We start from the raw sequence: 13066 nt of genomic DNA on the forward strand, positions 1-13066 counted from the left end.
GACATTATGTGCATGAGCAACATGTATATTTGAAAGCTGTAAATAAGTTTTATTTTTCAATATTATAGTTGATCTATGTTTCTATATATCGTTATACTTATAGATATATAAAAATACATATATTTACTATATATATTAAAATAAATATAATCAAACAGATAGATTTTAATTATTAAAGTTATTTACTGTTATATTATGAATGTACCATGTATATTTGAACGCTGTATATAAGTTTATTTTTTCTATATATTAGGTTATCTATGTAATATATATTCGTTATATATTTTATTAATAAATATATATATATATATATAATATATATATATATATTTAATATATATATATAATATATATATTAAAATAATAAAATAAGATATAAACAAGAAAAAAGATTTATAATTATTAAAACAATTTACTGTTATATATAGATAATATATTATGCAGATGCAACATGTATATTTGAAAGCTTGTAATAAATTTGATTTTTCTCTTTCAAGTATATCTTAGATTTTTATATATATATTATGTTATTTATGTTTCTATGTATATCGTTAGATATTTTTTATATATATTTGAGTATTTTTCTTATCCACTTTGTATACTGTGACCTGCTGCATGAAGTAAATATTTAAAAAATACAATAAACTAAATATTGTTACAATAAATAAATACAATACTAAATATTGTGAAGCATGAACATGGGTTTATGTTGTTTGCTGAACTGCAGTTTGTCAAATGGGAAATAAACAAATCTGTTCAAATTGATTCTGTATTACTCCTAATTTTATGGTAACTTTTACGGAAATGTTTCATTAATGTTTAACTTGTCCAGTTTGTCTCTTGTCAAATCGCAGATCTTTCAAATCCTAAACAGATGTGGTTTTATTGAGAGAAAAACAAACTGATAACTGAGAAAGACTTTTTCTAGAAGCAAAGATACAAAAAAGCTACAGTGAGAAAGTTCCTCAGCCTTGTCTTCTTCACCACCTGCCACTGGGTGAACATCAGCTGCAAACACTCAACGTGCCACATTCAAAAACTCCATTATCGTTTAATCTCTTATCACAGAGCTTCAGCTCGTCCCTTCATGTTTTTTGTTACAGCATACAAAGAGCTCATCCATTAAATTCAGGGTGACATTTTAAAAACCATTGCAGCATTCAGGGTCAGTTATTTTAGGTAAATGAGTCATCACAGGAGATAAGTCTGCTTCCTCTTCCACCTGACAGTCCTTCATTTACATATTCAGCTTGTATAAATATTGTCCTGTCTCACTAAAACCTGCTAATGTTTTTATTTTAGAGCACATTAACGCCTCACAATGTATTAGAGTATGACATGGAATCGATGGTGGTGCTTTAGTCAGTGAATCAACAGAACAAAGTTAAAGTGAAAAAAACACTTTTATTGTGGCCACATTTGATGATTTAAGACCAGTCAGAAGTGGCACCACCCCAGTCGGATGCCTGGGCAGTGGGGGCGGTGGACCAGTCCTCTGTGGCAGGCTGAGTACTCCAATCCTCTGCAGCTGGAAAGAGAAGAATCAAGTTCAGTATATCGAGTAGAGAAATCAATACTAAAGACTTCCAGATAATTTGAGAAGTTAAAGTAACTCACGAGTGAAGACTTCGCCGGTCTTCACAGCTGGAGCAGCTGGAACAAAGAGTTAAGAGACAAATAAGATACAAGGATTGAATGAGGATGAAGTTTAGTCATTCAGAAGACAACATACCTGCAGGGAACTGCTGGATGGGCACAGATGGCACAGCGACACCCTCAGACCAGTCAGCCACCTCGGGCTGGGTGAACTCAGCTGCGGGGGCGCTCCATTCGCCCTGGAACTCCTCCTTTCCGACAGCCTTCTCAGCTGCAGCCTGCTCCTCCTTCTCAATCTGCATCAGAAACATCAGAGTGCGTTAGAGTAACGTTCACACGCAAGATCGACCGACTGACCTCGAACCATTCCCTCAGTGCACGCTGCGCGAGTCTCACCTCCTCTGGATCTCTGTAGAAGTACAGATCAGGCATGACCTCCCATGGGTGCTCCCTGGAGATGGTTCCCCTCATCCTGAGGACCTCTCTGGCCAACATCCACCACATGAGACCAACAGAGTGGTGACCCTGAAACACATTAGATTATGAAGAACTGCTTCCATAACATCCAAAAAATCTCAAGAGTTCGGCTTTCTGTGGCAGGACCTCTATCTCCACCCCCTTTGGTTTAGAGGGTGGATACTTGAGGTCAAGCGTTTTTATTTAGCACACGTCCTACACCCCGCACAGCACAGACAGGACCGCGCCGGGCTCTAACGGTGTGCAATGATTTTATATCGAGGCAGCTTCATCTCGTCTCACCTTGTTGTTGCATGGGATGGCGATGTCCACGTATCTCAGCGGGGAGTCGGTGTTGCACAGGGCGATGGTGGGGATGTTGACGTAGGAAGCCTCAGTCAGTGGCTGATGGTCAGCACGAGGGTCTGTCACGATCAGGAGGCGGGGCTCTCTGAAAGCTGCCTGGATCTGATTGGTGAAGGTACCAGGGGTGAAGCGACCATGGAAGGTGGTGGCACCGGTGGCAGAGGCGAACTTCAGCACAGCTCTCTGAAGAAGACAGAAAAAACAAAGTTACACTCGTGATCTCTTAAAATTGAAAGACTGGTTTTGTGTTTTAGTTGAACTGTGGCTCAGGTCACTATCAAACCCCAGTCATGGGACAGCCGTCCTCATGGTGTTAGCGAAAACCCGGCCGGATCACTCTCGCACACTTCCGACACCTGAACACCGACATCGGTGCCCGGCTTTAACAGTGCGCTTACAACAGGACAACAACTTCAACGATGTTTGATTTTACCTGTCCGGTGTTCCTGGAGGAGATCACGCACACATCAGCTGGGTTCTCAATGGCAACAATGGCCCTGGCTGCCAGCAGCAGCTTCTCCCAGGTCTTCTTCAGGTTGATGATGTACACACCTGGTGGAGGGAGGAGCAGAGCATGAGTATCGTGTCATTTATAACCAGTCACCGGACAAACCGCGCCATCTTCCACCAACTCACCGTCGCTTTTTCTCTTGTAGACATACTGGTCCATCTGGAAGTCCAAGTTGGTGCCTCCCAGGTGGGTTCCTGCGGCCAGGAACTTCAGCACATCCTCCTCCTTCATTTGAAGGACATCCAGACCTCCGGACATCGTGACCACTTTCCCTGCGTTACGAGTTAGATGGGAGAGCTGCGAAGAGACACGAAGGACAAATCGGTCAGGACAAAGATGCCAAGTTTGTGTCAGAGTGTGAGTAGTAGTGATGTGAAACGAGCTGATTCAAAGAGCCGGCTCCGGGACGTGAATAGTTGAGTGACAGAAGCAGCATTTGGACCCATTTTAAAGATTTTCTTTGCTTCATATAGCAGAGTGGCTCTACAAGCATGTTGGTGCGTTCATTGGGCGGTTTCAGAGCGTTACAATGGGCTGCAATGAAAATTGGCTACAGCCATTTATTGGTATTACAAAATGCTGTTTTTTTACTTTTGAATACTTCGTACAATATATGAATATAAATTAGTGGTGGGCAGATCGATCCAAATATCGATATTATCGATACCAAGTCGGCATCGGCTCAATACTAGCCTGGTGAGATTGATTCTTTACTTTAAGTTCCTCTTTTGTTTGCAATGCTGTGGTTTCGGCAAAGAGCAAAAACAGCCAGGTCCCGGACTCACTGCTTTTTTTAATATTAAAGCATTTTCTATTTAATTATAAACTTTGTCCTAATTCTGTCCTGGGTTTTAACTATTTAATAAAAAAAAAAACAGAAACATGACAAACACTTAAAGGTCATGAAGTTTTTTTGAGATTTAGCAATTCAATAACACATTCACCTTATTTATTGAAAAGTATCGGCGATATTGGTCTGTATTTTCTTGCATCGGATAGATAAATATGCAGTATTGCACACCACTATTGATATTAGAAAATGTATTTTTTTTTACTTTTGAATACTTTAGTACAAAGGATGTATTGAATATATAAATGATATGTGTACACACACAAATCAAAAGTCATATCAGTGCTAAGTTTGGCTGAATTATTAAAAGGTATAAGTGCCAACATGATGAGCCGTTTTGGAGTCAAAAGATCCGACTCCCAAAAACAAAAGCGAACTTCCCATCACTAGTGAGTAGCTTTAAAGCTTAAATCTGGACGGTCAGTTTTATTGTTCAGGGAAAACGGGACGATTCTTTGGCCACGAAGCTTTGCGCTCAACATGCGGGTAACAAACAGCCGTTAAACGCATAAAAATCACGCATCAAACCAGGTGTCCATCTCACCGTTACACCTGTACCGGCGGTTATTTAACCGCTTTTTTCAAATCCGACCGTTAACTATGACGCGCTTTGGAACCACGGAGCGCGAGGAGGCTGCGACTCCCGAGCGCGTGTCACCCTACCGCTAGCACATTAGCTCTGGCGTTAGCCTGTTTCACTTTCTTTGATAAATAAAAACACAGACTCGGTTTGTGTTTGCCCACTGCGTGTTTTATGATTAATCTACCACCGCCTGGTCGCCTTTGTGTCGTTTAAATGTTTATTTAGTGAGATATATAACCGTTAAAACTCACCACGAAACAACGCCGTATGGAAGTCTGACCACACGGTGAAAAAGAGGGCGAGCGGAGGAAATGACGTCCTATATATACTGGATTTCCAAGCCTGTGATTGGCTGGTTGGAGTCCATAGTGTTGCGTTCACTGCCCCCCTCTGGTCGTCAGGACAGGACTGTTTCCAAATCCATCATATTATACTATTTAAAATAAATGAAAACTGAGGAGTGAGAAGATGACAAGATGAAAATAATAAAACAGTAAGACGTGTTGGAAATAGCTGTGTGCTAGCATTACTAACAAGCAAAAGGTTTTAGAAGTAAAACAAGCAGGTAGGTTGAAAGCAGGCGATACAAAACTCCAACAAGTTAATACTAAATAATCAAGGGGTCCATTTCTTTGCAGGAATTGAATAGAATATGTATTAGTATGTTTTCATTAGTGTATAATAATCTGAATATATGAGTTGTGTTTCTGTTGCCTTAAAACAAGTCATGCTTGGACGGGGAGGGTGAGACATAGAGTATTCATTTGGTTGCAATCTGAAACTACTAGGTGCCACTAAATCCTGCACACTGGACCTTTAAGTCTAAAAATATCATATCATATCATATCATATCATATCATATCTTGTGTATATATATACACACACATATTTATACATGTGTACATATTATATATTGCAGTTATGTATGTATGCACACCTTGCACAGGCTTAATATATGACACATTTCTATGTGTATCTCTATAGATATATTATTATTATTATTACTACTACCATTGTTGTTGTTGTTATTATATTATATACTATTATTATTATACCATCATCTTGCTACTGCACCTTATTTACCTATTTATATTGTGTTTTTTAAGTGTCTTGACCCATTCTATATTGTATTGTATGTAGTAGTATATGTATTATTTTATTTTTTGTATTTTCATTGTACTGGACTGCTGCTATGACGACCTAATATCCCTTCAGGAATTAATAAAGTTATCTATCTATCTATCTATCTATCTATCTATCTATCTATCTATCTATCTATCTATCTATCTATCTATCTATCTATCTATCTATCTATCTATCTATCCACCAGGTGGCGCTCCACGCCGGCCATGTGGCTGTTTCCATGGGAGCACAGGTAACCAGAGGTCGGGTCTCCCATATTAAGACAATGGGCGATGGAAAGACCATATTAAGACAATGCTGAGACGGTGAAAGACTGACCTGTGTCGCAACTTTATTTGCGAGAGATAAAGAGTTCCAGGCCAAGGGGACAAAATATTTACACAGTTGAGAAAGAGTTCAATGAAACGTGTCTTATGTGCAGAACGTTATATTGTGGTATGTATAAAAAGCACAGGTAGGTCTGGGTTAAATTTACAAATAAGGGGTGTGTCACACGGTGGAATAACATGTTGTGGAGTTGTTTTCTGGAAAAAATCCAGGTCGTCAATACTCAGAGTCACCTTAGTTAGTCACCATGAAGTACAACATGAAAATATATGGTGCATTATTCTGTTAAATTTCATATTAAATGACACTTAAAAGTCATTAACAGACGAGAGGCCTAATGTATTTAGTGTGTTACATCACGATCTGTCAGATTATAAATAAGAAAGATAAACTGGAGAAAGGAGGCATGGGTACAACCCGTGGACAACAAGAGGTCTAAATAGTCTACATGGTTATAACAATCCTCATTTTCCACCAGTACATATCCAACAAGACCAAGACCACTTTCTAAAGGTCTCAGTCTTGTCTTGGACTTGGTCTCATCCCCTCAAAGTCTTGGTCTTGAGGTCTTGGTCTCGTCTTGGACTTGGTCTCATCCCCTCAAAGTCTCGGTGTTGAGGTCTTGGTCTTGTCTTGGACTTGGTTTCACCCCCTCAAAGTCTTGGTCTTGTCTTGGACTTGGTTTCACCCCCTAAAAGTCTTGGTCTTGAGGTCTTGGTCTCGTCTTGGACTTGGTTTCACCCCCTCAAAGTCTTGGTCTTGGTCTTGATCTCATCCCCTCAAAGTCTTGGTCTTGTCTTGTCTTGGATTTGCTCTCATCCCCCAAAGTCTTGGTCTTGAGGTCTTGGTCTCGTCTTGGACTTGGTTTCACCCCCTCAAAGTCTTGGTCTTGGACTTAGTCTCATCCCCTCAAAGTCTCGGTCTTGGTCTTGTCTTGGTCTCACCCCCCCCAAAGTCTTGGTCTTGGACTTGGTCTCATCCCCTCAAAGTCTTGGTCTTGAGGTCTTGGTCTCGTCTTGGACTTGGTCTCATCCCCCCAAAGTCTTGGTCTTGGTCTCATCCCCTCAAAGTCTTGGTCTTGTCTCAGTCACAATGTGGTGACAAAATCAAATAAAAACAAAGAGTAACGAGTCTTCATGAAGTTTATAATCACATTTTTATGAATAATTAACTTCCTCACTATCTTCCTTTAACCTGACACTCATCCACCGCTCTGCTGCTTATCTCCGTCTCTCAGCGCTGTGGTACGTCTCTGAACTTTCTGTTCTTCGTTCTCGTCTTATCTCTTGGAAGTCACTGTGATAGTTTGACACCATGGCTGAACTGAAGCTGGCGGAGTCAGCCAATGTTTTACAGATGTACAGATCACTGTACAGACTCTTCAGGCGACTGATAAATAAGTCTCCAGCTGTTTATTTCTGGTTCTGTCCCAGAAAGAAAGAAAGCCCGAGTTGGAATAACCGTAATATTAAACATGTTGTGTCATAGTGACCTCTGTCCTGCCTGGGCTGACGATTAGGTGTCATCAGACACGAGTTACCGTATCTGCTCGGCAGCGTTTCAGAGGTCAGCCAAGCTTCAGGCTGTGACTTTGTGCTGAATCATTGACATGTTCCACACACAGAGATACTGTACAGAGTTTTATTCTCCTAAACATCCTTTAAAAAAAGAAAACATGCTCCAAACAAACATCGTTACAGTTTTAAGGCAGAAGAACGAGCTAAAGGCATACGTTAGTTTGTTTTACAAACAATATCAGGATATAAATACACGTGTGTTATTGGAGTCACGTGGATGTTTTCCACTCAAACATGCAAAATCTCAGAATCCATTCCTGTGGCAAGAGCGCAGTGTTTCCATTTATTTGAGTCAGGGTAGTTTTTGTGGCAGAGAAGTTGAGCCGGATGCAACTTTTTCAAAAAACCCGACGTCAGACTGCGGTCGCCAATCAAGACGCTCGGATCGGTCAAACCTCCACACGTCAGCCTGAATCTAACCTCTGATACACGACCTGTTGTGCTCCGGCTTTGTTTATTTCATGAAGCAGCTGACTCACAATTTACTGCTGCAAAATAGTGACACGAAGAAGTTATTTAATTTGTTTTTTTTTGTCCAGTGGTTCAGCGACTTAGACGGTGAATCAGAGTGAGCGAGCGCCGGCCTCGATAAAGCCGGTTAATCAGAGAAATAAAATACAGACGCACCTCCGGCAGCTCCACAGAGCTTGTAGTGTACCTACATTATTATTATTACATTATTATTATTAGGAATGTTTCCTCTATTTACGAAGCACAGGCCCAAAAATCTGAACTTCATGACCCAGAGAATCACATTTCACTGAGCAGATCCTCCACGTCTCTTCCGTAAAGTGCGTGTTAGTCACTTCGACAACAAGTGTTCGCTCTCCTCGCTCTCTGTGAGCATCGTCCTTCGCTCTCCTCTGTAGCAGCTCCTCCCTGTCTTCACTCGGTGACTTGACTTTAATCTTTCCTTCACAAACATCCACTCCTCTCCTTCAGGACTTCAGTCCGACACGTGCCATCATCTGCTCGTACACCGTCCACGCCATGGCGGCCATCATCGTCCTCCTCAGCGCCCGTGGTACCGCCCCTCTGAAGAAGCCCTGCAGTCCATGTTCCTGGAAAAGAGAGAGAGAGGAGAAGATCAGGTTTGATCTTCAGTCGCACCGTGGAGCCGTGCAGTGAGAGAGGAGTGACAGTTACCATGTAGATGCACCTGATGGCCTCTGCCGTCTTCAGCTGTGGATTCACCTGGACGTTTGTTTTAACCACGTCGGCTGGCTGCGTGATCAGAGACGCCAAGATCCCCGCCAGGATCCCACAGCTGAAGTTCGCCAGCGGGGCGGACGCAGACTCGCTGATTTCTTCAAGAAAGACAGACAGGAGGTGTTTTAACGGACGTTCAGACCTTTGCAGCTGCTCGTTACTGATCGACCTCAGGGTGGAGGCTCACCTTTTGGCAACGCGGCCTTGGTCTGGCTGTAGAACATGACGTAGATACCGGAGAAGGGAACGTCTCTGAGGAGAGTGGCCATCAGGCCGGAGAACAGAGCAGCAGGACCTTCAGTCCGACACACGCTGCGCAGAGCGCCCGTCACACTCCCGTAACTGTACCTGCCGCACTGGAAAACACACACCTTTAGTTTGATGTGTCACACACCAGCAACTATTTCACAGATTCTTGCCTGTGCTCACTTCAAATCGTGTTTTGATGACGGTGACCGGCAGCATGAAGACTCCCGCCACCGTCCGGGCGCCGCCTCCCAGCAGCACGGCCTGCACGGCCTTCGGGTTGCTGTCCTGGAAGAAGTGCTGCTTCAGAGAGTAGTAGGTGCTGAAGTAGAGCCCGACGCCCGGGATGGTCCGAGCGAACGACTGGAGGAGCAGACGGACGACATGTTAAGAGACTGGAAAGAGTTTTCGATAAGACGGACGGGAGGCGGAGAGAAGATGAAGATGAGCTCACCGGTGAAATTCCTTTCCACAGTCCGAGCAGCCTCTCTGTCCGCACCACGCTCAGGAGCACCGTCACCATGCCGACTCTGCCCGAGCTGGAAGAGGAACATTCACATAAGCTGATCCAAGGTCAAACTTTCTGTCTTCTATCTGTGTGTGTGTGTCTCAGTCTTAAGGTCTTGGCCTTGTCTTGGACTAGGTCTCACCCCCCAAAGTCTTGATCTTGGTCTTGTTTTGGACTTTGTTTCACCCCCTCAAAGTCTTGGTCTTGAGGTCTTGGTCTTGTCTTGGTGTGTGTGTGCAGACTCACCCGGGCTGCATGCTGCTCTGCAGAGTCTGCAGACGGGTCTTAACCAGGTCGAGAGGCTGGAAGAGCAGAGTGGAACACGTCCCGCTGAAGGAGCCGCACATGAAGGCTTTGAAGACCGGGTGAGCCTGAAGGAGGAGAGAGACGATCATTCGATTTAAAGGATTTATAACCAGTTTGTGCACTCTAATTTAATTCCTTAAATGTCTGAATGGGGTTGGTGCATTTTGGCTGCCACAGTGACCTTCAGCGGAGAAGTTGAATCACTTCCAGCTTCACACTGCGGTCGCTGATCGCATGATCAGAGCGGTCAAACCTCCACAGTCACTGACACGTCTCTGAAACTGAACTAAACTCTGACACTCTCCCTGTGTGTGTGTTCTTTGTTTAGTTCACGAGGCAGCTTCTAAATCGGGCGAGCGATAAAGTCGGTTAATCAGAATAAAAAGAAAAAGTTATTTCCTGCCTGTTTCACATCGATTAAGTTCAGCACGAACAGTCAACCCTGCAGCGTCGTTATTATAAAATGTGCCAGACACTGAGAGCTGTGATGTAACAGCGCGGCAGCCTTTCACCTCCCCTCATTCACGTTATCTACAACCACCTGTGAACTCCCTGCATGTTACGAGGCAAAGTGTAAAAATGTGTCAGACTGTTATCTGTCAGACGGGATGCCCTGACCTCGAGTCGGTTACAAAAGACTCACCAGTGACAGCTCCATGATTCTTCAGTGTCTCCTCGTCTTATCGACTTTCACTCTGAAGCGTTTGCACTCCTTAAAAAATAAAAAATAAAAACAGAAAAGAGACGAGCTTTAATGCAGCATGTGCACGCTCCTGCTGTCTGTGTGTCAGGCTGCACATGACTCCACACTTAAATATCACAGATCAGCTGATCGGCAGCACTGTGTTTCTCATTTGTGACCACTCGACACACACGCAGCTATTCATTAACTACTAAACAAAAACCACTGCGCTGCACATTAGGATGGATCTGAAGCCGGATCAGCCTGTGAGAGTGAGAATGAGTCTGTGAAGAGCAGAGAGGCGACAAAAGCAAGACAAAGTGAAGGACAGCCAAGATGAAACAGTGTTTAAATACTATATAAACGGTAAAAGGACTGTACTGCGCCTTTCTACAGGACATATCTCATTCACCCATATTCAGACACTGATGGCATCAGTTTTAGTAAATAACATTCATACACATTCACACACCGACGGTGCAGGTTCAGTATCTTGCCCAAGGACACTTCGACATGCAGACTGAAGGGGATCGACCCGCTCTGCCTCTGAGCCACAGTGTCTTAATAAGCGATTTAAAAACATCGCCTTCAGATAAACGCCTCGGTCAGAAGGTCCCACCTGATGATTTAAGGCTGCAGACCGGCTCAGAGGGAGTTAACGTCAAGTCTAAGATCTTATATTTTCTTATATGCTTCTCTGCTGAGTGTCTCTGCTCTGTTTTTAAGGTGACACATAAATAAAGTTATTATTATTAAAGATTATTACGATCTTTGGGAAGCTCATGCTCTTTAATGTGCAGCAGCATCATTACACTAAAGATGTGATTAAGAAGACTGAATGTGGAGCTGGTTGATGAGGAGGATGCTCCATAAACACGTCTGTCTGTCTGTCTGTCTGTCTGTCTGTCTGTCTGTCTGTGCAGAGAGGAGACAGGACGAGTGTAGATAATGGATAACAGACTTATAATAGAGAACTTGCACTGACACATTCTCCATATTTAAAGATTTATTTCACTGTAGCTGCTCTACACAAACTTTAAACCTCGTGTCTGTTTGTGTTTGTAAATATTAATCACTATTATGAAGTGAAGTCATGAATAAAACAGTTTAATAATATAATAATAATAATGTAATATATTAAAGCAGTTACAGATAATTAGTTAAGAACCTGACAGCAGCAGGCAATAATTAACATTTTATATTAAATCAAACGTCAGGTGTGTTCCTCTGCTTCTTACCTTTCTGCTCAGGTGAGGTGTGACGTCATTACAGCTCCAATAAACAGATATAAAACGTTTGTTTGATCCTCCGCCGTCATTAAAACACTACAAACACGTAAATCCTCTGTTAACCTGCAGCACACACACCTGACGTTCACCTTGACGTTCACCTGTCTCCACAGCTCCGCGCTTTGACGGTAAACTCCGGTAACCGGCCGTTTTTCTCACTGAAAGACTTTTTAACCGGCCGGCTCCGGTTTGACGTGACCTGACAGCGAGTAAGCCCCGCCCATGTGAGTGAGTTTCTAGCTCCTGATTGGTTCAAGCAGCTGCGAGTGATGTGAATATTAACCAATCAGTTGAGTTGGCACAAAAACTACAAAAAAAAACCTTAATTTAGGTGTTTTTAATTAACTTTAAAACTACATCTACAGAGCAGGACACGCTCAGAGTGACAGATGGATTAAAACTAAACTTCTATATAAAAACAAACAAACAAACAAACAAGCATGTAATTATCCAGCTGACATAAAACCGGATAAACTGTCTGTTCATTGAGAAGTTAACACGTGGGAGTTGCTGGCTCCTGATTGGCTCAGCAGCTGAGCGTGATGTGAATATTAATTAATTAATTGAGGTGAAGTAAACAAACTACATTTAGGACGAACATATGTGTATTTAATTAACTAAAAACTACTTCAAAACTCAAACTACCACAAAGTAAACACGCACTCAGTGTGATCAACCATGTTTCTATAATAAAACAAACAAATAAATAAATAAAAAGTGATAACTTAATGCACTTTAAGTACAAAAGTTATCAGCTAAATGTACTGTGAAGATGTTTGTATCATTTTAACATACAGATATATGTCCAACGAGAATGTGTCAGATAAACACAGGAGAAAAAAACTACAAAAAGACGTAAAAATACACAATATTTATATCTATAACCTTAAAAACAAGTACTGAGGATAAAAGTGGCACAATATATAAAATATTGTAATGTAAAGTGACTATGATACAAATAATGTTATTGCAAGGGTCACTACTCTTGCAATAATATTATTTGTATTTTAAAGGTTGATTGTTTTTCATGTTTATTGTTGTAGGTTAGAGATAATTCTGTCTGTTTATTGTCTTTTCCAATTCTGTAGTGTGTGCTACACTTCACTCTGCTGCTGTAACAAGTACATCCCCATGGTGGGATGAATAAAGTAAATCTAATCTAATCTGTTTTTAAAGAACAGCTTGTGTATTTACAGACACATTTAAGTTACAAATACTTGAGGAATGATTAAAAACACAATTATTAAGAAGTCATGAATAAAACACTTCTTACCCAAACTTCTCCATCCTTGTTTACTATTTCTGTCTCTGGTTGAACCGGTTCTGACTCGCCTCTGTTTGTCCCTCATGGTTAAAAACCCAGACTGCCCTCTGCTGGTGTCCACACATCATTTCATTAAACAATAATAATAAGTTG

At 41.9% G+C, this 13066-nt stretch overlaps 2 protein-coding genes across 4 annotated transcripts; both read right to left on the reverse strand.

Moving 5' to 3' along the window:
• Positions 1-1384: 1384 nt before the first annotated feature.
• On the reverse strand, positions 1385-4744 carry rpsa (ribosomal protein SA). The gene is made up of 8 exons (XM_010754953.3): positions 4614-4744; positions 3055-3226; positions 2852-2970; positions 2356-2601; positions 1993-2121; positions 1733-1892; positions 1618-1653; positions 1385-1528 (listed from the first exon to the last, which is right to left on the reverse strand). Exons 2-8 carry the CDS (start codon positions 3185-3187, stop codon positions 1428-1430), a joined length of 924 nt encoding a protein of 307 aa, XP_010753255.1. The 5' UTR covers positions 3188-3226; positions 4614-4744; the 3' UTR covers positions 1385-1427.
• A 2715-nt stretch (positions 4745-7459) lies between these two features.
• On the reverse strand, positions 7460-13028 carry LOC104938553 (mitochondrial glycine transporter A). 3 transcript variants are annotated; one of them, XM_027285368.1, is made up of 8 exons: positions 12923-13028; positions 10322-10390; positions 9619-9743; positions 9319-9403; positions 9048-9227; positions 8806-8974; positions 8556-8716; positions 7460-8470 (listed from the first exon to the last, which is right to left on the reverse strand). In XM_027285368.1, exons 2-8 carry the CDS (start codon positions 10334-10336, stop codon positions 8348-8350), a joined length of 858 nt encoding a protein of 285 aa, XP_027141169.1. In that variant the 5' UTR covers positions 10337-10390; positions 12923-13028; the 3' UTR covers positions 7460-8347. The 3 variants fall into 3 exon arrangements, with proteins under 3 accessions (XP_027141169.1, XP_019125049.2, XP_027141170.1); XM_019269504.2 differs by lacking the exon at positions 12923-13028 and adding an exon at positions 11599-11824; XM_027285369.1 differs by lacking the exons at positions 10322-10390; positions 12923-13028 and adding an exon at positions 9860-9987.
• Positions 13029-13066: the final 38 nt, after the last annotated feature.

The sequence above is a fragment of the Larimichthys crocea genome, chromosome XII (assembly GCF_000972845.2).
Source record: "Larimichthys crocea isolate SSNF chromosome XII, L_crocea_2.0, whole genome shotgun sequence".
NCBI lineage: Eukaryota > Metazoa > Chordata > Actinopteri > Sciaenidae > Larimichthys > Larimichthys crocea.

Excerpts from the sequence above, each read along its gene's own strand:
- LOC104938553 (XM_027285368.1), bottom strand. Across the intron at positions 9,404-9,618 it reads CAGAGCAGCATGCAGCCCGG|CTCGGGCAGAGTCGGCATGG; the intron begins GTGAGTCTGCAC and ends TTCCTCTTCCAG. Across the intron at positions 8,471-8,555 it reads CCATCAGGTGCATCTACATG|GAACATGGACTGCAGGGCTT; the intron begins GTAACTGTCACT and ends TCTCTTTTCCAG.
- rpsa (XM_010754953.3), bottom strand. The coding sequence starts at position 3,187 with ATGTCCGGAGGTCTGGATGTCCTTCAAATGAAGGAGGAGGATGTGCTG. Across the intron at positions 2,602-2,851 it reads CCTCCAGGAACACCGGACAG|AGAGCTGTGCTGAAGTTCGC; the intron begins GTAAAATCAAAC and ends TGTCTTCTTCAG. Across the intron at positions 2,122-2,355 it reads CCATCCCATGCAACAACAAG|GGTCACCACTCTGTTGGTCT; the intron begins GTGAGACGAGAT and ends AATGTGTTTCAG.